This window comes from Callospermophilus lateralis, chromosome 6 (assembly GCF_048772815.1).
Source record: "Callospermophilus lateralis isolate mCalLat2 chromosome 6, mCalLat2.hap1, whole genome shotgun sequence".
Taxonomy (NCBI): Eukaryota; Metazoa; Chordata; class Mammalia; order Rodentia; family Sciuridae; genus Callospermophilus; species Callospermophilus lateralis.
The window spans coordinates 9,268,272-9,289,442 of NC_135310.1; the positions used below are offsets into that span (position 1 = coordinate 9,268,272).

Consider the following 21,171-nt stretch of genomic DNA (forward strand, 5'->3'; position numbering starts at 1 on the left):
ATTTCTAAGTCCTGAGAGTTTTTCTATTTGGACAAGTGACCAATCTGAGAGTCACTGATATCCTGTGAACCTTCCAGAACTCTCTAGTATGTTCTTTCCTCCTCCTCACAAGATTCATCATGAAACTCCCTGCACGTGGGGAGCCCCTCCAAATGCACACACTTTTAAGTCCTGATGCACCACGAGGACCTGAAAGATCACCGTAGTCTGGCGTGGTAGTGCCATGACTCAGGACTCGGGCTTTTCCCTTCAGATAACAAATCTAACAAGGCGTGGCCCTAGGAGTAGGCGGCACCCAGAGGGGTTGAGCTACACTCACCTGTTCCTTTGTAATCCTACCCCTTTGCCCTTTGGGGATAGAATGTTCCATGAAACCTCCCCTTGTGTGTTCCCTGCATAAGAATAAAGAATTCCGATGGCTCTCTTCTCTTTTCACAGACACTTAAGGTCAGAGGAGCTGTCACAGGACCCAAAGAAAAAGGTATTTCTTGGTCTCTGTGTGATTATTTCGTGCAGCCCAGTTCACCTGGAGTGACCCCGAGTGTTTACTCATGGAACACAACACCTGCGTGGTTTCACCTTGATGTCACCATCTTATCACAGCTCCCCACTTCTTTATTCTAGATCACAGTGCAGTTTATTTTTCAAATAATTTGTGATTGTATTCTAGGTTTAATGGTCTCCTTTCCCCTCCATTCATATGTTGAAGTCTTAACCCCAGTACCTCAAAATGGGACTGCATTAAGGATGGGATCTTTAAGGGTAATTTGAGTCAAAATGAGACAACTAATACAACTGGTGTCTTTATAAAAAGAGGAGATTTGGATGCACAGAGGCCCCAGGGCATGCAGCCCACAGAGGAAGGACCACACAAGGATGCAGCCAGAAGGTGCCATCTGCATTTCATCCAAGGAGAGCAGCCTCAGAGAAGCCAATCCTGCCGCAGGCACGTTGACTGCTCAACTCCAGAACCCCCGAGATAAACTGCTGCTGTCTAAGCCCTCCAGGTTGGGGTGCTTTGCCCTAGCAAACTAGCAGGCGATATACATTATTTTTTGCTTTTTTATTTACCATGTTCTTTCCTGTTAAAATATAAGTTTCTGTTGGGTGAGCTCCTGTCTGTCCTGCTCCTGTGTATCTCCAGCAGAAGGACCTGGGCTTGGAAAAGCGCGGCACTAGAGGAATTAGCTAAATCATCAACATCCTATTTTTAGGCAAAGATAATTCAGTCCAGAGAGGTCCAAGCCAACCAAACGAGGCCTTTTGGAGTCTGAACTCAAGCCTCGGTTTCTAGCAGAATGAAAGCCCTGAAGAACAGGAAAGGCTGTAATTCAGACACAGACAAACCCCTCCAGGACTCACACCAGGCACCCGTGCTCAGGCTACACAGGACAAATCCCTTCCTATGAATGAAGAAGTACAATTCTGAGTACTTCTCTTTGACAAAATTATTATACATTTAACCATTTCTCAGAACAAAAGTACAGCATTTTTTTCAAAAATAAAGGTATAAATACATTGATAATTTAATATATCAATATATTTTATAAATTAATCATGTTATTTTCTATAACAATGTGATATTTTTTTCTCCTGGAGCACTTTAACCAAGTATATGCATCACAGATATCGGCAGATTGTTTTGTGTTTTTAGTTGTGCCTTCTATCACAGTGCAAGAAGCTTTAGCTAGCAATTTCTCCTAGTATCTTTCTTATCATACTATGTAACAAATGGAGAATCCTGTATTCTAGCAGAGTCTCTGGCAACCACAGCCCTCAGAGGCTCCTGCAGACAGAGGGGTTAAATAACCTCATCAGACATACAACCAGCCATGAGCCACAACCCAATCCTCATAATCCCTGACACCCAGGATTTTTTCGACACTTACTTATTCAGAAGGGTCACATGCAAACACACATGCACACACACGCATGCATACACACACATGCATACACACACATGCATACACACGCATGCATACACACACATGCACACACATACACACACATGCATACACACACACGGATACACACACATGTATACACCCGCATGCATTTCTAGGAAAGAAAGCAAGAGAAATTAATTACCTACAAAAAAGCAAGAAAATTACTTGTTCTAAAACTAAAATCATTAAGAAGACTTTATCACAGAGATTGTAAAAATAAAATGGTTATTTACATTACAAAATAAAAGATTCATACACAAGGCATGTATATCCATCAGTAAAATGTTTATATGAGTCTGATAACACATAAGCACCTCTGAAATAAACATCCTTTCCCATTCTGCACATATTGCAAGCATGCAGTAGCTTCTCTTATCCAAAGTTTTGTTTTCCAGGTTTTAATTACCAGTAGTCAACTGTGACGCAAAATTATTGAATGGAAACAATTCATGTTTTAAATTGCACACAATTTTACACAATGTGACAAAATCTCAGGTCATCCTCCTCCATCCCACCCAGGACTTGAATCATCCCTTTGTCCAGCATATCCATAATGTATACACTACCCTCCTGTCATTCACTTAGCCTTCTGGACTGTCAGGTTGGCTGTCAAAAATACCACAGTGCTTTGGTTCAAGTAATGCCTGCTTATAGCCTCAGGCTGTATCACAGTGCCTTCGCCATTCACCTTACCTCCTCTAATCACGTGGGCATTGGGCCATCTCACATCATCACAAGAAGGGGAATACAGTAAAACTACTTTGAGAGAGGGAGGGAGAAAGAGATTGCATTCACTTGGCTTTTAATACAGTGTACTATTAAAGCTGTTGTATTATTAATTATTGACATTAGCCTCTTATTGCATCTCATTTATAAGTTAAAGTTATCATCGATATGCACATATAACAAAAAAAAATGGAATACATAGACCTCAGTACTATCTACATTTCTGGTATCCACTGGGGTCTTGGAACATGTCCTCTGCAGGTGAAGGGGGATTTCCAAGTTCGATCCCTGGCCTCCTGCCCTTCTCTCTTCCCAGCCTCTCTTACTTCTGTACTCTTTCTGCTTCAAGTCTCCCCCAATGGCATGACCCTAAATCCATGTCTAGTTCTCCCTTCCTTCTTCCAACTCCTGTTTCCTCACTCCAAACACCGTCAAGACCTCCCCACTGCCATGCCCCACAGCCACCTTGAGTTCGTCATATCTGAATAAGAACGTATCACCTCACCCCAAAGCCAGCTGTCTTTGCTGACTGCTTTCTTCTTCTACCCCATTTATATTAAAGAGATTTTTAAACCATCCACACCAGCAAAACAGATTTGAGAAACATAATATGGTCATTAGTTTCAACATACTCACCTTTTTTCTGTACAACACCACCAGACCGATGTATTTAAAAACATGGTGCATGAAAATAAAACATAATTCCTCACCATATTGACTTGGGGATAACACCCAGCCACATCGTGAAATAACTGCATGCATTGTGTATTATTTTTTCACCATCAATTAAACATACTCAAGAAACAACACACAAGAAATGTCAACACTTCTCTCACTAAGTAAAACAATATGACCAGACGACATCAACATCCAAATGATACAACACACATATATACAAATATGGAGCAGAGATGGAAGGCAGGTTATCCAACGCATAAGAAAATATCCAAGGATTGTCAGGAAAGAGAGCAAGACTTGATGCCACATATTAGCCAATAAAAGCCACTGTTTTGTGGGTTCCATTTGTTTATGTAAAAATCCTCCACGGGCCAGTACTACCATCTCGACCACCATATTTGCCGGTTAACAGGGCGACAATCTCCCCAGATGTAGATGCGGATGCTTTCCCCCATCCACCCACCACGAGGACACAGAGGAACAATGAGCAATGACCAACACTGCTGCAGTCTGGTCCACCAGGCACAGAACAGATCGACCCAGACTGTGTGGCACGTGTGTTAGTTTAGCGATGGGCACGAATGAAGGTGTGTGAGCACATGTGTGTGACAGAAGCACAGCCCTCTTGAGAGGAGATGCTTCAGTGAAGACATGAACCGAGGGAGCAAGTACCTGTGACGGTTTCATTAAATGATGCTGGACCCTTAATGGAGAGTCCATCAATCTTGATCCATTCACCTCCTGAATTAGGGAAATGCAACTGGATGGTTAGAAACAAGGCTACGGGTTTCCATACTTCAGTGTTTCCTTACTGTAGAGTTCAGTGATATTTCCGGGTATTCAAAAGGATCGACCTGGGGCCATGTTAGTGGCTCCACACCTGAGCCTATGGACAGTCCATGTTTGGTCTTCTGCACAGGGTTTATTCTAGTGAGTGTCAAAAAAAAAAAAAAAAAAAAAAAAACGGAGACAAAATGCCAATAACCTACTTTAAAACTATTGTAAACGAAGGGATAAGTCTCTCCTAGTTTTTTATATTTTGACTTGCTATGCACATCTAAAAAGGTCTTGCTTGGGAATCCTTTCCTAATTCAAAATTTATATAGATTTGATAAAAGTGTGTGTGTGTGTGTGTGTGGAGGGGGGGTCTCTCCCATTCTAAGTAACAAAACTACGGCCTCTGATTCTAGAGGAGACTTACCAGGCAGGCTCTCAGCTCTGTAAACTGGTCGGCTCACTCCACTGTGGTTCTCTGCAGTAACCAGCACAAAGTACACTACCCCCGGCTCTGAAACACACGGTTCATATCAAGCCACCGTTGCAAATCTCCAAGCATCACACAGTTTGACTTACTAATCACCTTCCTTATTTGCTTTATAACTAAATATAAAGGTTTGAATGAAGTGACAAATCTAAGACGGCCTTCTCCATGGTTTTTACTCAAATCACTAACATTCTTCTCACGCAGCGGAGACACGCCAGGCCCAAACACAAACTGCATTTAGTGCAGAGTACGTGGCATGTGCAATAAATCTGGATTCATAAGCAGTCAATAAAAAGGGCACTTGGGGATTTTAACTTTAAGATCAATGTAAGAAATAGGAACTCACAGTCCACTTATTGCTATTTGAAAATACACTGTCAAAAACTATAAATGATATTTCCCCCTGGAAGTTCCAAGTTGAAATTTCCAGGAAAAAAAAAGAAAGAAAGAAAATGTCAATGTAACTCATAAAACATGGCACATGGGAACTCTTCGTTGCACTACATAAAGCTTCGGGAAATTTTCCTTTTCACAGTAAAATGATCCCTAGACCTTGCCTTCATATTGTTTTTCACCATTTCAACAAAACACTAGTAAAAAAAAAAAAAGTATTTCTTGGAATCTTGGAAATGCTTGATCACTTGAAATAATTGGGCTTCACTTTTTAATTTTTGTATTGAGGTTAAGGTCAAATACCAGACCTCTCTTTGACTGACCTACTGAAGTTGTTGGGGTGCAACAGGAAACCTAGATGCCCTGTTACAAAGAGGGTGCCCCCAGAACTTGCAGTTTGAAAAGCAAAACCCTACTAGCACTCAGTTTTCCTCAAAATAAGTGAAGGGGCCCATTCCCCAAAGAGGTGGAAGCTCATGGACATCACACCCCTGAGGGTCAGAGAGGTAAGCATCAGCTCTGTGTACGGCAGTGATGACCGTGGCCCTTCTCATAGCCAGGAGCCTTCCTCAACACAACCTCCTTCAGTTCTCAAGCCAGAGGCTCCGCACCAGCCACTGGAATGACACCGTCTGGGACACCTGTTCTGCTCAAGCCTGGTGTGACTTCTGTCTGAATCTGGCAGGGCCTGGGGGCATTTGGGGTTTGGCATGAACTGTCAAACTAGTGGGGAAATGCTCCAGGTTCTGACACTATGCAAAACCCTGCTTCACCAGGCACTTTCTGCACTCTGAGCTTATTTGTATTTCAAAAAAATTTAATCCATATGTGTCTGAATCCCTACATTTAACTCATCAGAAACTGGCTTTTAGCAAGTTCTACCACTCTCTTTCCTTCTCATAACAACTCAAGGTTTGAGTAAATGTGACCCTGCCCAGGCCTTCACTCTGACAGAATCTCCGTTTCACCTCGCAGCTAGATTCGGGGGTGGCCACACCATGCAGAAGAGATTCGAGGAAATACCTGCTTAGCTGAAGCCAGGAGGAGTGGATTCTGGCCTCCTTCATCTCCCTTACACAGTCTCTGTTCTGCTACCCAGAAAACATAATAGTCCAGTGCAGGAGGTGGAGGAGGAACCAGTACAGCAAGCTGAGGCCAGGGATGGGTGCTGAGGAGCCTCACGCTGACTGTGGTCCACCCAGGATTACAGCACTTACGTGGCCCAGCGGACACCTGGTCATCTCTGTGCCACCCTCCGTCACTCCATTATGACCCAGCTTCAGGTTGAGGCTGAAGCCAATGGAGTTTACGATACTGGAGTCAAAAGGAGGGGGATGCGGAGGAGGCAGCTCAAAGCCCGAGTCTAAGACCTCCACGTCTGCACTTTGAGGACAACACACATTGAGTGAGTCTCAGAATATTCCCAGCCTCCAGGACCAAATTAAAAATGAAATTCAAGTGGGTAAAAAGATCACATCTTTAACCAGATGTAACTTTAGCATGACATTCCACGTGCACCTTTACAAAGATGTGTTACAATTGACTCTTGAACAACCAAGGGGACGGGGCACGGAGCCCTGTGAAGTCAAAAATCTGCATAGAACTTTGCCTCCCCCAAACTTAGCGAGTAAGAAGCTGTTGTTGACCAGAAGCCTTATCAACAACAGAAAGGGTCAAGTAAGCAGCACATAATTTATATATTGTATGCACCATACATGGTGACAAAATAAGCAAAAACTTGGAGAGATCACTTTTTTCTGTGACGCACAATTTACACAGGAGACAACTGCTCACACGGAAATGAGGAGTGGTACATGGTGGCATCCTAAAAGGACACGGCCACACCTGAGTTCACCGTGATAGCAACAGGAGGTGGCCTTGGCGTTATTACAGTATCACACTGTGTGCTGCAATTAGTTTTCTACAGATACATTTTAATACCACACCTTTACTTTGTTTAGATTTCTCTTACTATAAAGGGCATCATGTATAGTTTATATGTGTTAAGTTTTGACAAATTCTAATAATGGATTCATGTATGTTATGGTTATAAACGATATGTGGACTATCTTCTTGAATTTGTGCATTCAATGTTTACCCAACTTTTTCCTAAATTTTTTGATATTTTTAGGATCTCAGTTCTTCTGTAAGTTTTTTCAAATTGTCACAAATCTCAAAACAAAAAAATCTACTTGTAAGTGCACCTGCACAGTTTGAACCCATGTTGTTCAAGAATCAGCTGTATTTGAATTATCCCTAATTATAAAATGGTTTAGAAATTAGAAGTTTCCAGATTAGGCTACCAAATTGTCAGGTAATCACATTTCTATAAGACAAAAAGGACCAATGCATTTTCCAAAAGCACATTCATAAACTAAAAATCATTTGCAATTTTAATTTGGAGAGGAATACTTGATGCCTGGGAGCAGGAGTTAAGTCAGCCCAGGCCAGACTCCTGATGAGAGAGTCGCAGCACTTGGCTTCTCATCCCCAGAGATCCCGGCCATACTTTGTCTTGCAAATAGTTATCCTGAGATGTGGCACACAGTTAGTTCTGACTGGCAGCAAGAGCACAGGGTCACTTACCCACGTCGTCAATAAGGAAGGAGTATGTCTCCGCATTCACCTTGATGTATCTAAGACTTTTCATTGACTTTCCATAGGCAATGTTGTAATGCTCCACGGGTCTACTGGTAGCATCTTTGGGTGGGTCCCACGTGACTTTCAGGCCCATTTTAGTGGACAGCAGTTTCACGTGCCTTGGCTTCAGTGGGTGGTCAACTATGCAAACAGCGCAACTATCAACTTAAGGTAATGGCAGGTTGGGGAAAGAATTGTGTTGAAAGTTCTCTGATAGCATTAGCAAAAAAGTCAACGGCTTTCATCTGTCTGATCCTAAAGACTCTAAGTGCAGTCGTATTTGCACATTGCTAGAGAGTGACGGCAAAACAAACATACCAAACCCCCAAGCTTTCTTTGTATTTTGGATAGCTGTGGGTGGTAAATTTAAACCAAAAGTGAAACGAATTAGAATAAATGCTAGGCATTCTCTGCCTTGATTACTTTGACATGTCAGAGCAAGAGAAACCAATCAGCAATTTGACATATTCTCCAGAGGCATTCATACATTAAATAAGTTCTTAGTATTTTGTATGATTTGTTGGACAATCTTTAAGACACCTCTGAGAAGAATAACCCAAATACTGTGATCAGGAAGAATACCAATTGTATTCAAAGTGAGATAACAGAAGTGCTCATTTCCACAAAGAAAACAAACCCAAACCATCACCAGCTTGACAGGGAAGTAAAACTCGGGCTTTAGCTGCAGACACTGAATTTAAATGCTTCCATGTTTTGTCAGTAAGACGTTAAAGAGTTACTTTTTTACCTTCAGATATGAGATTCTAAAACCAAATATTGATTTCCAAATTTACCAAAATGAAAAGAAACATTTTGTCTAACAAGACCTCTCAGCTCAGCTGTATACAACTGATACTGTAAAGCAAGGTGATGTAAATAAGGGCTAAATATTCATGCAACAGTCGAACAAATTTTCAGCCAACTTGGATGTGAAAATGACTATTCAATAATGCCAGGGTCAAGGAAGAATTGGTGTCGCGGCCTAAGACCAAGATCACCTGGCAGAACACTTAGGGGTGTGCTGAAGAGTTCTGCAGAGATGAGCTATTCAGGGGTCATCTTCTCTCTCCTTGATGAAACTTCTGCACATCCCAACCAGGCCCAGAAAGCAGTTGTAATTAAAAACAACCACCAACAACAAATAAACCCTGACACAGGGGCGGGGGAGGGGGTGTGGAATAATGCCAGGCACTCTAAAAACACGGGAAAAAAATAACCTAGAGAACAAAAGAAAACCTTAAGCTTAGTAATATTAAGAAAACTTCACCTGAAATCCCATAAAATAAAAGGATGGCACATACATTGGTTAGAATGTGGGTTTAATTGAAAATTAAATTTAATAGAAAATTCCAAATAGAATAAATGCAGACAACTCTAACATATGTGTCATTGTTCCCAACAGGTCTGCTGCATCTCAAGTAAAACCAGGGGCTAAGGAGAGAGCTCCTGAGAGAACTCGCTGGAGAAATTCAAGGCATGAACGAAGGGTATGGACCTGATGGATTTTGCAGGGTTAGAGAAAGGATGTCCACTGAAGAGACAAAAGCATGGTGTTAGACTATGGGCACAGACCCAAGTCCACAAAACCTCCCCTCCCAACTCCAGACGTGAGCTTCCGTAACACTGTGATGGAGGAACTCAGGGGAGAAAACTGGTACTACAGAGACGGCGTGCCAGCCACCTCTGGGCAGTTTAAATGTGTGATCGTGCCTACCCTTCTATAATTTTCTTTTGCCCTTCTTTGCCTACAAGAAAATTCAGCAGAATCATTTCCAGGAATCCAACATCTCACACGGACCGAAAGGTGTGTGGAAGCAAAGCAAGATATCCAAAAACTGCAAAGGGAAGCAGTTTGCGTGTTTCTCCCAAGGAAGAAAATGAATGCGTGAAAACACCAACAACACTTCTCTTTACAATTCAATTCCAAAGCTCCCGTAAGGGAAGTCCACTCTTCAACAGACATTGTGAAACGTGAGAGCTATGAAACCCAAACACTTCCCGGCACTAAGGATTCAATCAGTGCACAACCACCGAGGCCAGAAAAATATCAATTTTTTTACCACTGTTATCTGAAAAAGAAGAACAATATAAATATACTCATTTTTCTTCCCCACTATGTCTTTGTTAGTCAACTCTCCATTACTATAACAAAACACTTGAAATATTCAACTGCTAAAGAGAAAGGTTTTCTTTGGCTCATGGTTTTGGAAGTCTCTGTCCATGATTGATTGGCCCCTTTGCTCTTGGATCTGTACTGAGGCAGCTCATCTGGTGAGAGCACATGGTGAAACAAAGCAGCTTACCTCATGGTGACCAGGAAACAAAAGAGAAATGGAGGAAAAGATTTGGAACCCCACCATTCCCTCCAATGGCTTGCCCCCAGTGACCTAAGACCTCCATTAGGCACCATCTTTTAAAGATGCCACCACCTCCCAACATCTCCACAGCTGAGACTCGAACCTTTAACACTTGGAATTTGGGGCATTTATCCAAATCATAGCAGCCTTGCATATACCCAGCATAGGATCATTGATAACTCACATGTGAGTTCACAAAGGATGCACCAATCCAACATCAGAAGAGCCACACACACCCATCCAGGAGTCCCAACAAGACACACAACACCTGGGATCCTTATTTTACTTCTAAATATTCTTAGAAATTCAGCCCAGACCCTCCCTCCTGTCTTCTAGACAAGAAGACCTGCAGCCTTTTGTAAGTGTTTTCAGGAAGATGCTTCTAGGTACATTCTTTAAAGCTGCATGTCTCACGAACCACGACTCTTAATAGAAAGGGACAGACCCAGTGTTAGTACCACAGGAATTAAAAGCCTCATGGGGGGACCTTTGGGGCTGATTTCACAGAGCAGGCATGTGACAGGTAGGACCAGGACTTGCTGCTTTTGCGTCTCCGCAGCACGCAAGATTAGGAAATAGGCTTAAGCTGCAGCTGAAGGGATTTAGGGTTAAATAAAAAGAATTTCCTGCCCACGTCCTTCCCCATTCCCCACTCAAGGCTGTCTTTGAATGGAGACAGATGGTAAGGTGCTCCAGACAGAGGAGTAGCCAGCCAGAGTCTGCTAGGACTCCAACAATTTTACACTGCACAGAGCCACGGCATAATTCATACCAGTAAATTTATCCAGACTGGAGAACACTTTGCCAGGTGCCGAGTGGCAAAGTGATGCTTCAGTGATCTTTCAGACACTCGGCAATGCCAGCCTACACATCCCTGTGCATGGCTACCAGGAGACGTCCACTGGCTTGTTTGGGAATGGAAAATAAGGACACTTCGAGGACCACACTTTGGTCTAGCTCCAACTCCAGGTCTTATCCAAGAGGGCCTCCAGAAGTCAATTTGGTTAAAGGGTCAGAGTGTGGATCATGCGCTCAAGGAGAGGGGTAGACTCTAACACCTCTGCAATGCCTGTCCCTGGAGGGTTCAGCAGACAGGACTCAAGAACTTCTCCAGAGCTGATGGATGCCTCAGGAAGCCTGAGCCCTGACCTAAGTCCTCAGGGCCAACCTAACCAATCTCTGCAGGCTCCACTCTTGGGAGCCGATAGAGCACAATATGTCACCCGCCCCTCCCTCATCTTCTCACTCTGATGTCCCCTGCTGACCACACTCAGGGCTGACTTCAACAGCTTGAAGCAAAGGATGTCACACTAATGAGATGAGCCTGAGGGTCTCCAGCTCCAATGCCTACAAGGGCAGGAAGACAAGGAAAGGGGGACACCCCACGGAGAGTGGACCTGCCACCTGAAGCACATTCAGGCTCAGGCTCCTGTTGACAAAAAGGAACTTAGGCCCAGATTAGCAGATATTCTGTGTTTTTGTTTGTTTGGTTTTGTTCCCCTCTAACTCCAAGAAACTAGAAATCCCGATTTTGTGTGAAATCTCTCAATTTTACATTAATTGGTAATTACTTCCACTTTAGAAAAACACTGAGTGGGGAAACACACACGCACGCGCACACACACATGTACACACACACACACATGCACACACACGTACACACACACATGCACACACATACACACACGTGAACACACACACACACTCAGCTGGCCAGACTCTGTCAGAGGCCAGAAGCCTCCTCCACCTCAACCCGGGAGAAACCCCTGAGCTGTGATCCAGATAACCTCCTGACATTCAGTCTCAACCCAGATGCTCCTCTGTGAGTCCGAGTCCATGAGGAGAGTCTAGAAATTAAGACAAAAGCTGAAGTATGAAAAAGAACTGAGCCATCCCAGCCTGAAGGCAAGGATAGAGATCTGCCAAGGAACCCCATCCTGTGCCCAGACCTCTCTCCCTTCCCGGAGAGACCCAAAGATCCTGGAAGAACCTTGGGTTGGGCTCTAAGAGGTAACAAAAACCCACCCCAGAGTGGCTTTGGGGAGGGCAATGTGGGTGCTACCCAGGCCCCAGAGGCTAGCAAAACTGATGACTTGCACACCCCTGTTTCTAGACTAACCAGTCCACACCAGTATTCCCTACACCTTGATGAAAGTCCCATGTGAGTGTCCAGCTGAACATGTTGAAAATGAAACTCAGAACCCTGCTGCTCAATCACTTGGTTCAAACCTTACCACCCAAGCACCAAGTCAGATGCTCAGAACCATCGCCAAGTGCACAGACATCCACATGGATGAAACAAACTCTGTCAAGGGCAGTTTCTCAGAATAGAGAGAAGGAAAATCCAGAGTCATAAAATAAATCACAGGTGACACAGGTCCTGGGAAGCCCTGCTTAGGGGCTGTTATCCATAACAGAAACTTGCTTCTACTGGTTTGTTTCTTTATTGTGTTTCATTTCTTTTAAAGCCATATGTGACTTCATTAAGCTCTCCAGGTTAGTAAAAGAAGAAAGGAATGTGGATGGGAGGGAAAGAGGAATTCCAAGAACAATAACAGCCCAGGGAGAAGCAAAGGAAGAACTTTCTCAGACCCTCGGTTTTGCTCCACTGTAACTTTGAAGCTGGCTGATTTTAGGCTGCCCTAAATGGACTGCACCATGGAGCAGGGTTGGCATTTAGTAAGTATGAGGTACATGACTCACCATCTAGAACTCGTAGCACCTGATAAACCTGCAAGGTTTTTACTTTCTGTAGCTGCCCTGGAACAGCTACCACTGCCATGATCATTCCAGATACTGAAGCTAAAACTCACAGCTGAGGGAGGAAAACCCCCTACCACCATGCCGGCTGGGTAGAACCAAATATTTTCTAAGTCAATTACTAATGCAGTAGTGGTAAGAAAAACAAATGTTATTTATTCTTTCACTTTTCTACCAAAGATTTATGAAGAAAATTAAAGAACTAAAAGTTGGTTTGACTGGATTTCAAAATCAAGTCTGAAAAGTAGACTCGAGATACTCTTTGCACCTTACTGCTCCTGGTCATACTGTATGACACAAGTCCCTGATTCTTAAAACCACTGGTTAAATCTCAAATAGCGAGCAGTATACATTTGAACAAGCAATAAAAAGGGGCCTATATGGTTCTGCTGCACCAATAAATACAAATTACACACCAAAACTGAAAGTTTGTATGCAGCAGTTTTTCCTGAATTTGAAGCATGGAGTCTGAAATTGTTTATGATGAATGTTTGAATTCAATACCCAACAGGGGAAATAGACAAAGACATCAGAAGTCAAAGCAGCAGGTTTATTGCTGATAAAGTCTGTGTTCTAACATGCCACCCCACTGCCCTGCGTGCTCCCTGTCTCCCCACTGCAGCTCTGGGCCACGGGATGCTGAGCCTGCTGCTTCCCAGGCAGGGACAAGAGTCTACGGGCCTGCACCCCAACGTAGCCAATCCCACCTGGGAGCCAGAGCAGAGCCGAATGCAGCCACCCACAGGAAAGCAGACCCTCCGAGGAGAAACACAAGCCTGTGGCTTCCACCCATTAACATCCCCAGGTAGAGAAAGTCATGCAGCGGAGGTCGAACTCTCTCTACCCGCCATGGAGCAGAGGAGTATGGGTTAGAAGAGAGGCCAGATGTGTCACTCTAGTCATGGCTCCTGGTGAAACAGGAGAATGGAATTCCTCCTAACACCCTCTCACGTTCCTCGCTGGCTGGCTCGCTCTGCTCCGACTAGGTGTGATGATCAACCTGTGGTCCATCTGCAATAGCCCCTCAGAGTAAGGATCAGGAAGAGCTCACCCCAACTTCAGAAGCCACACCCATCTCCATCAATGTCCAGCCCGTGTCTTCCTGGGGTTGTCGGTAGGGAATCCCACCCTCCAGACCCCAGAAGGCTCCGAGATGAGTGAGGCTCACTTGTTAGCCAACTCCAAAGCCAAGGTGACCAATAGGACAAAATCCACTCCTGGCCTGTTCTGTTCCAGTCCCAAACTTTGCCCAGTTTGTGCTGTCCAAAAGAGACCACAAGAATTCAAGTGGTGAAATGACGGTTATGTTCTAATAATGTGAGACCAGCAATATAAAAAAGTCCCAATTTTCATATAAATCCCCCATCACAAAATTCCCAAGTAACATTTAAAGCCCAAAAGTAACACATTCTTGGTCTTATAGCTTAAGATAAACAAAATGAAGTCTAAATATCTTTCCTGCTTCTTAATCTGTTTGGCCCCAGCCAGAGGCAATTCATTCAGTGCCCAGATGGGGACAGGGCTCCTCAGCAACGGCAGCCTCCTCCATTTTTCCCTGAAATTGGTGCAGATCCTTTAGGATGCCCCAAAGTAAGAAGAGTCGGATCCAAAGTTCCCCACTTGCCTCCATTTTTTTCAGTTCCAAGCCCTAAAATCTCTCTAAAACAAAGAATCCAAAGAGCTCTGTAAAAGGTACACATTATTTCTGTATATCCAGCAAAGGCTCTGGCAACAGGCCTGTGACCACATGACCCCAAAGGGCCCAGAGTTCCAGTGGACTTGCTGCCTTTGATCTCTGTTCAAGAGGCTATAAAGGGGGATTTGTGACTTGGTGTCCAGCTCTTGGTGTCCCACACAGAGGGGACTGGGGATGAAGAGAGAGCTTGGGCAATGGTCAGAGTCGCCGAGGTTCGGATCTGACTGGAGACTCTCCCCCTAGGCTCGTGGGCTGAAGCTTGGCTTCCCGTGTGGCAATGTGGGAGGTGGTGGGTCCCTTCAGAGGTGGAGCCTAGGGAGAGGTAGTCAGGTCACTGGTGCGTGCCCTCCAGAAGAATTAACATAGTACTTAAATTAATATAGTTCCTGGTTAGTTCTCCAAGAGCGGGCTGTGGTTGGGCGAGGCCATGCATATGCTTGGCACTTCTGCATGAGGCTGGTGCCCTTACCCCTCCTCTGCCATGCTGCGGAGCAGTCAGCAGGGCCCTCACCAGACGCCAAAGGGACGGGGCCAGCTAACTTTACTTTCAGTAAAATCGCCTGTGAAAGTCAAAAATAACCTTTTGAGTCTACCCCGAAGCCAGTATAGAGCCACCCAAAGAAATGAAGGCCAACGGCAGCTGGCAGAGACGGCCCTTCCCCATGGGCACAACTGCAGGCCACCCAGCCCGGAGCAGGTGAGGACAGCCTCAGTTACAAAGAAGTCTCCCAGAGGAACACAAGGGCTTTTCAAGTAGACCAGCCTGGTAAAACTCAAAAGAAAATGCCAGAATTGTTTCTCAAGTAGACCCAAGATCACTCTCTAACGCAACAAAACCTTCATGTTTGCACAAGCCTCCCCGGCTTCATCTGTGTTTGAAATTCAAGTTTTACTTTCCACTGGAAACCGCCAAACAATTCCCAGACTCTAAAATGAGGAAAACACAGGTCTCGGTAGAACTACGAGTCTTCGACCAAAAATCCAGGAGATTAAGCCAGAAAAGGTTAGGATGTCCTAAGATTACAGCACGGCCCTGGGGGTAGAAACCCATGTGATACAGGACTCTGAGACTGAGGAAAGGGAGGGGAGACTCAGCTACTACCCCTATAATACTAGAGAGAACAGGAAAATTTAAAAATTCAGAAATCTCCAGAAGGTTGTCAACAAGTCATCAAAACACAGAAAGGACCAACTGAATTTTAAATAATCTTTCAAATGGATCTTGGAATCATATTTGCTAAAGAATCATGACCTCCCCTTCCTCCCCCAAAGGTGGAAAAGAAAACTGAAAAGCACCGGCTGTTTGTGACCGTGTGACATAACAGTAACACCGGACAAATGTACAGACGGCCGACTTTCCCCGGGAGGCGGTGTTGAGTAGCCAGACTGAGGATTAAAACAATAGCCTGGCGCCTGTGTTGACATTCCCAGCTTGCACAGGCTCCACCGGCTGCGCTACAGCGTTTCCACGCTGGTTTTTTAGGGATCCGACTCTGGGTCTCTGGGGTCTGAACTCAGAAAACACTCCAGGGAGCTCAGAGAGTTCTGCACACAAAATCTCTGACCCCACCAAGGGGAAGCCACACAGGGCTGTCGTCAGTCAGAAAGAAACATCAAGACAAGCAGATGTCCAGGTCCCCCAGGAGGCCAAGGACAGCCCAGGAAACAGCCCCAGCTGTGCAGACGTCCCCTGGTTTGTATTCCTCAAACCCCCATTTCCCCGAGAGAACGCTGACGGATGGATTCTAGTCTTCCCGCCCCACCAAATAAAAGTGCATCTCCCTTGACCGGGTGGCGTGGCATGGGCCGCTGAGCAGCTAGAGAGACTCAGAAGGGCCTGGGCTACAACACCCCTACTCCTGGCTGCCATCCGCTCTCCGTGGTGCACATAGGAGCCTGTTGGACCACGGGGCTCACCTCTCCAGCTGCCGCTGCTAAACCTGAATTCCCTGAGGTTATTCCCAGCCCCTCTGGCATTTTCCAGCTTTTCCATAACAACAAAGCACCATTTTATTCAAACAAGGAGGTTGAATCCCAGTGCATACCAATGTGCTCTGGCAGGTGCTGAACGTCACGGGATACAATTGTGAATCACATTTTTCCCTCAGCTCAAAGAAGCCCAATGGTGACTCTCCAAATCTCAAACTGGGAGCCCCTTGCCAATCTTATGTCAGAGCACACTGCTGTCCCCACAGACTGTCAGTGTCACCACCACTTCTGTTGTCTCTGTGGAAGTATGGTCCCTCTTTGAGTTTCAAGTGGCCTCATGCCAAGCAAAAAGGTGACCCTTACGCCTGAACTTTAGAAACCACAATCAACACCCATGTCTCCCGGCTCCTCTTGGCTGCTACACATAAGCTGGTCACGCAGGAGGCAGCCAGGTACTGCTGCAGCCCGGAGAGAGCCCCCGCCTCCTCGCCAGGGCTCCTGGCAGTGAGAACCCCTGATCCCAAGGCCTCGCGTCACCCCGAGGGTTAATGGCACCTCACAGAGTTCTTCACTTGTGTGTGTGTGTGTGTGTGTGTGCTGGCGGGGGGACCCGGAGGGGAAGAGAGCCCACTGATGTAGTTCACCCACATCACCCCCTTCTTCCGCTCCCTCCCACTCCTCTCTAATGTGGAAAGAACCAAGCAGAAAAACAAAACCTAACCATAAAGTGAAGCATCAAGGAATTCTATTTCGAAATAAACAGCAAGGGGCAGAGCAAAAATGAAATTCTCAAATCAGTAAGGACTGACTGTAGTTTGTCCAACAAATACTCTTAAAACAAATCTGGCTTCTCCCTCTAGATGTTCTCTGGCCTGTTTAAGTGGGGTTTTATGACTCCCAGTCAAGTCAAGTTTCCTAATTGGTGAGTTTATCCACTAGCATGGGATTCAGAAGCTGCCATAGTGGACACTTCGATGTGGCTCTCCCAAGGCCAAGGCCAGAATTTTCTTTGTCCCATGCCTTCCTCTACCTTATAGGCTGGAAGGCAAATGTCCCCACATTGTGACTTGTCAATTTCCCTTGCAGTGAGGACAAATGCAAAGGAGCGTAGCTAAGGACACAGGCGAGGTTATCACTTCCAGCAAAGGATTCTGAGGGTCGGCTCGCCTGCAATGTGCTCGTGGCCTTCTGTATTTTCCTCCCCGCTTTCCCCTCCTGGGATATCAGTGTGATACGTGGAGATGCAGCAGCCGTCTTGCAACACAAGGTGACATGCTTGAGAATAGTGACATGGACAGTGGTGGCAGAGTAGGCACATGGGGCACTCCTGGGTCCCTGAGGTCCTTGAGAAGTCCCCAAGCCAGTCCTGGACTCTTTGCTCCCAAGTTCACAAGGAAGCCAGTAGGCCCTTTCCCTGTGCTAAGCGGCTACTAATTGGACATTGTGTGATCAGGAGCCCAAATCAACAGCCGTGCTGTCACTTCTGATCTATAAAATCCAACGACTTCGCCTCTGGATTTCCGAATAGAGCTGCTTTAACGTTAATCTCTCCAGTTATTGTTTCTAAGGGTTTCGCTCCAAGAATTTAATTTTGACAACGACCTTGCTTTGTTTGTCAGTCTGCCATCGACTTGAGTACATAAGTCTGTCCCCAAATGACACAGTCAGAGAATGGAGCGCTCCTCACCAGCAGAGCTGGCAAAACTCGGTCGTTAGGATTTGAGGTTTTAAATCTCTGGGACATTTTATTGAGAAACTAATGTAAGCAAAAGCTACTGTTCCAGGAAAAAAGTCAAGATTTTCCCCCATCTCCACCACTGGCTTTCCAGAACGGTCGGGAGGGAGTCCGTGAATGTACTTACTTATAACAACAAGAATACAAGGGGCTGTAAAGAGCAACTGGTCAGGGCCAGAGCCAGAGCGCAGGGCTCACGCCTGCCCCGGACACACCAGCAGAGACCCAGAGAGCAACGGGGACTTTCCAGATTCTTGTGGGACTCTTTTGCACATTCTTCAAATTCAATTCACAACCAAGAAGTAGTTTCTTGAAGAATTACCATTGTTTGTGGGTCCAGCTTAAACCCAGCCTACTACAAACTGCTTGGCATGCCGGCCGGAGAAAACTCCCTGACGCTCATTCCTTTTCCCGAAAAGTGAAAGTCATTGTCTAACTATGTCGGCCACTAGGCCTGTCCCTGGGATCACCGCTCATCTAGCTCCCAACACTCCTGAAAAATCCCTCGGAAGAGGCAAGGCTAGTTCAGGGGGAGGTAGTAAGAAGCCCAGCAGAGGTCAGCGTGAGGGAAGTCACTATCCAAGGGACCCAGGGACAGCCAGGTTCCTAGTGATGGTTCTCAAAGCCTTTCAGATCATCTCTTCATGCCGAGGGTGGCATAGCAAGTCATCTTTCTGGAAGGAAGGAGGAAGGCTCGGCTCACCTGAAGAGCTGAGACCCATGCAGTGAGTTCATCTTGATACAGAAAGAATCGTGAGGAAGTAAGGAGAAGAAAGGAAGGGAACGTTGGCTGGTGACCTGCCTCATTCGGCCATTTTGCTCATTTGACCAACAGATATTTACTGAGCACCTACTATGCCTCAGATTCTAAGCCAGGCACTGGGGATACAGCAGTGATGAGAACTCGACACCATCCAGACGGTTTCCCCCTCTATCGCCTTTCCACCCAGTGCCCTGCACACCAGCGACCTCAGGCTGAGCCTCGAGAGTGAAGTGACATGCCTACAGCTCGTCAGCGACCACCGTCAGACCCAGACCCACCCAAAACCAAACCATGCTCCTCCGACTCCTTCATTGCCTCTCAGATGCAGTTACAACTCAAAGCAATCAATGCAGGCCTGGAAGAAATCAGAACCAAAGATGCAAAATTGAAAGCCATCAGGAGCCGCTGAATTCATGGGAAAGCCTGGGTTCAGTGCACTGAACCAGACCTCCCGAGTGTCTAGAAGATTCCCTGTTTCATCTCAGCCTCATCTCTCGGTCCTCAGCTTACTCTCCTTCCAACCACAGCTGAGTGATTCTCCTCCTGCAAGAACCTCTTCTCCTGGCTTCGGCACCACATCCTTGCATTTTCCTCCACGTCATTGGCCCTTCCCTCTTGGTCCCTTTTGCTAGATCTCCAGTGCCCCATCTCTGGGCCCCCTTCTTCTCACCTGCACTCCCTCTGACTCTGCTCCCTAAGTTAGCACATCCGGTCCTAGGACTGCAAACTCTACCCGCGTGCTGACGGCTCCGGAGTTCTCTACCCCGCCCTGGATTCTCCAAGCTACGCATGTTCAACTCTCTGCTTCACATCTCAGGGGCACAAGAACACAGATGTCTGGGGATGACAGGCGGACCAGGAGACATTTTAAATCTTAAATATTAGTGGCAAAGAGGAGACTCAGAAGACAAGCTGCCATGATGGAAGCCAGGAGAGGAGAGATCTCCAGGAAGACGGACTGTCCATCGATGTCCAGCGAAGGCTGAGAAGAGCCCATTTTCCTCCTCTTCTAGTTCACTCATCTGCCCACTTCAGGATGCCCAAACAAAGCAAATATGCCATTCAAGTTTCTCTCGGCACCTATCAAATTTGATTAGTTCCTTTTTTACACATGGAGCTAACAGCTACCCAATTTATCTTATAGGGTTGATGCAAGGGAGAACAAAAGAGAACTTCAAAAGCACTAAAAAAAATATGAGATATGAGTACCAGGAAGAAGAGCCACCCACCGGGCAGCTGTGATAGAAAATGACCTTCAGTCTTCCCAGCACCTCCGCTCTCAGCGGAATCTCCCTCCTCACAGCAGAGAATCTCCTCGGTTGCCTTCATCTTGTAAAAATACTTGGAACTAGAATTTTTTAAATCTCAAGGGTGGAAAGGAAACTTAATTAACTTGATCCAACCTCCACCCTTCAGCCTGCCTATCAGTCTGAATCCAGAGTCCTCAACACTCTCTATGACTAGGCAGTGAGACCCAGGGAGCTCCCAACTCATGTGTCCGCCTTTGGAGGTTACGACTGTGAATGTGCTGTCAGTTGGTGACAGTTACTAAGCAAGGCCCTACCCTAGAATATGAGCTCATTAATCCAAATATCCATCACCAAAGCCATGGTCTTCAAACTACTGAGAAGCACATGGAAGCAGCTCAGGCATTAATATCAGCTGAGTGCCACCAACAGCAGACGTCCCCAGGGTCCAGAGGACTGGGGAAGGAGGTCCTCCAGAAGCTGGTGTCAGGGAACAAAGAATGGCACCAGGGGATCTGAGGAGGGCTCACTAGAGATTTCCCCCTGCCTCGTGGGAGCCCTGGGCCACTGTTCTCCTTGGCTTGAATTCCAAGAGGACGTTTGGTCAAGCCCTCTCTGTGATCCAGGCCTCTCGGGATGTGCTGAGTGGTGTCCTGTAATGAAAACACACAGCGATTTCAGAGGGCCAGCAGACCCCAAGGAACCCATCTCATGGACTTCAAATCCAAACCCTCATTCTCTACGAGACAGATGCGTGACCTGAGTCTTGTCATCCAGATGTCTCCCTCCCTGAGTGCTAGAGCTGAAAATGTAGCTGTGAGGCAATTGTGGAAACGGGGTCAGTCCCGGGACCAAGAGCCTCCTGCGCGGCTTGCTCAGAATTCCGTAGGTGCTTGTGTGGCTTCTGCGTGCTGTTGATCCTCCCAGACTATCAGAAAGGTGCAGAAGGAAGTTGCTGGGTGAGGACCAGCAGGTGGCACACACCTGTAATCCCAGAGACTCAGGAGGCTTAGGAAAGAGGACCACCAAGTTCGAGG

The 21,171-nt window shown here is 46.0% G+C and overlaps 1 protein-coding gene across 2 annotated transcripts in view; it reads right to left on the minus strand.

The window, feature by feature from the left end:
* The window catches only part of Fndc1 (fibronectin type III domain containing 1), an 84,133-nt gene that overhangs the window by 52,025 nt on the left and 10,937 nt on the right, over positions 1 to 21,171 (minus strand). For both annotated transcript variants that reach the window (XM_076858075.2, XM_076858074.2), the window contains exons 2-4: positions 7,594 to 7,788; positions 4,552 to 4,638; positions 4,023 to 4,091 (exon numbers count right to left, since the gene is read on the minus strand). In XM_076858075.2, the coding sequence (XP_076714190.2) occupies positions 4,023 to 4,091; positions 4,552 to 4,638; positions 7,594 to 7,788 (351 nt within the window). The remainder of the gene's footprint in view (positions 1 to 4,022; positions 4,092 to 4,551; positions 4,639 to 7,593; positions 7,789 to 21,171) is intronic.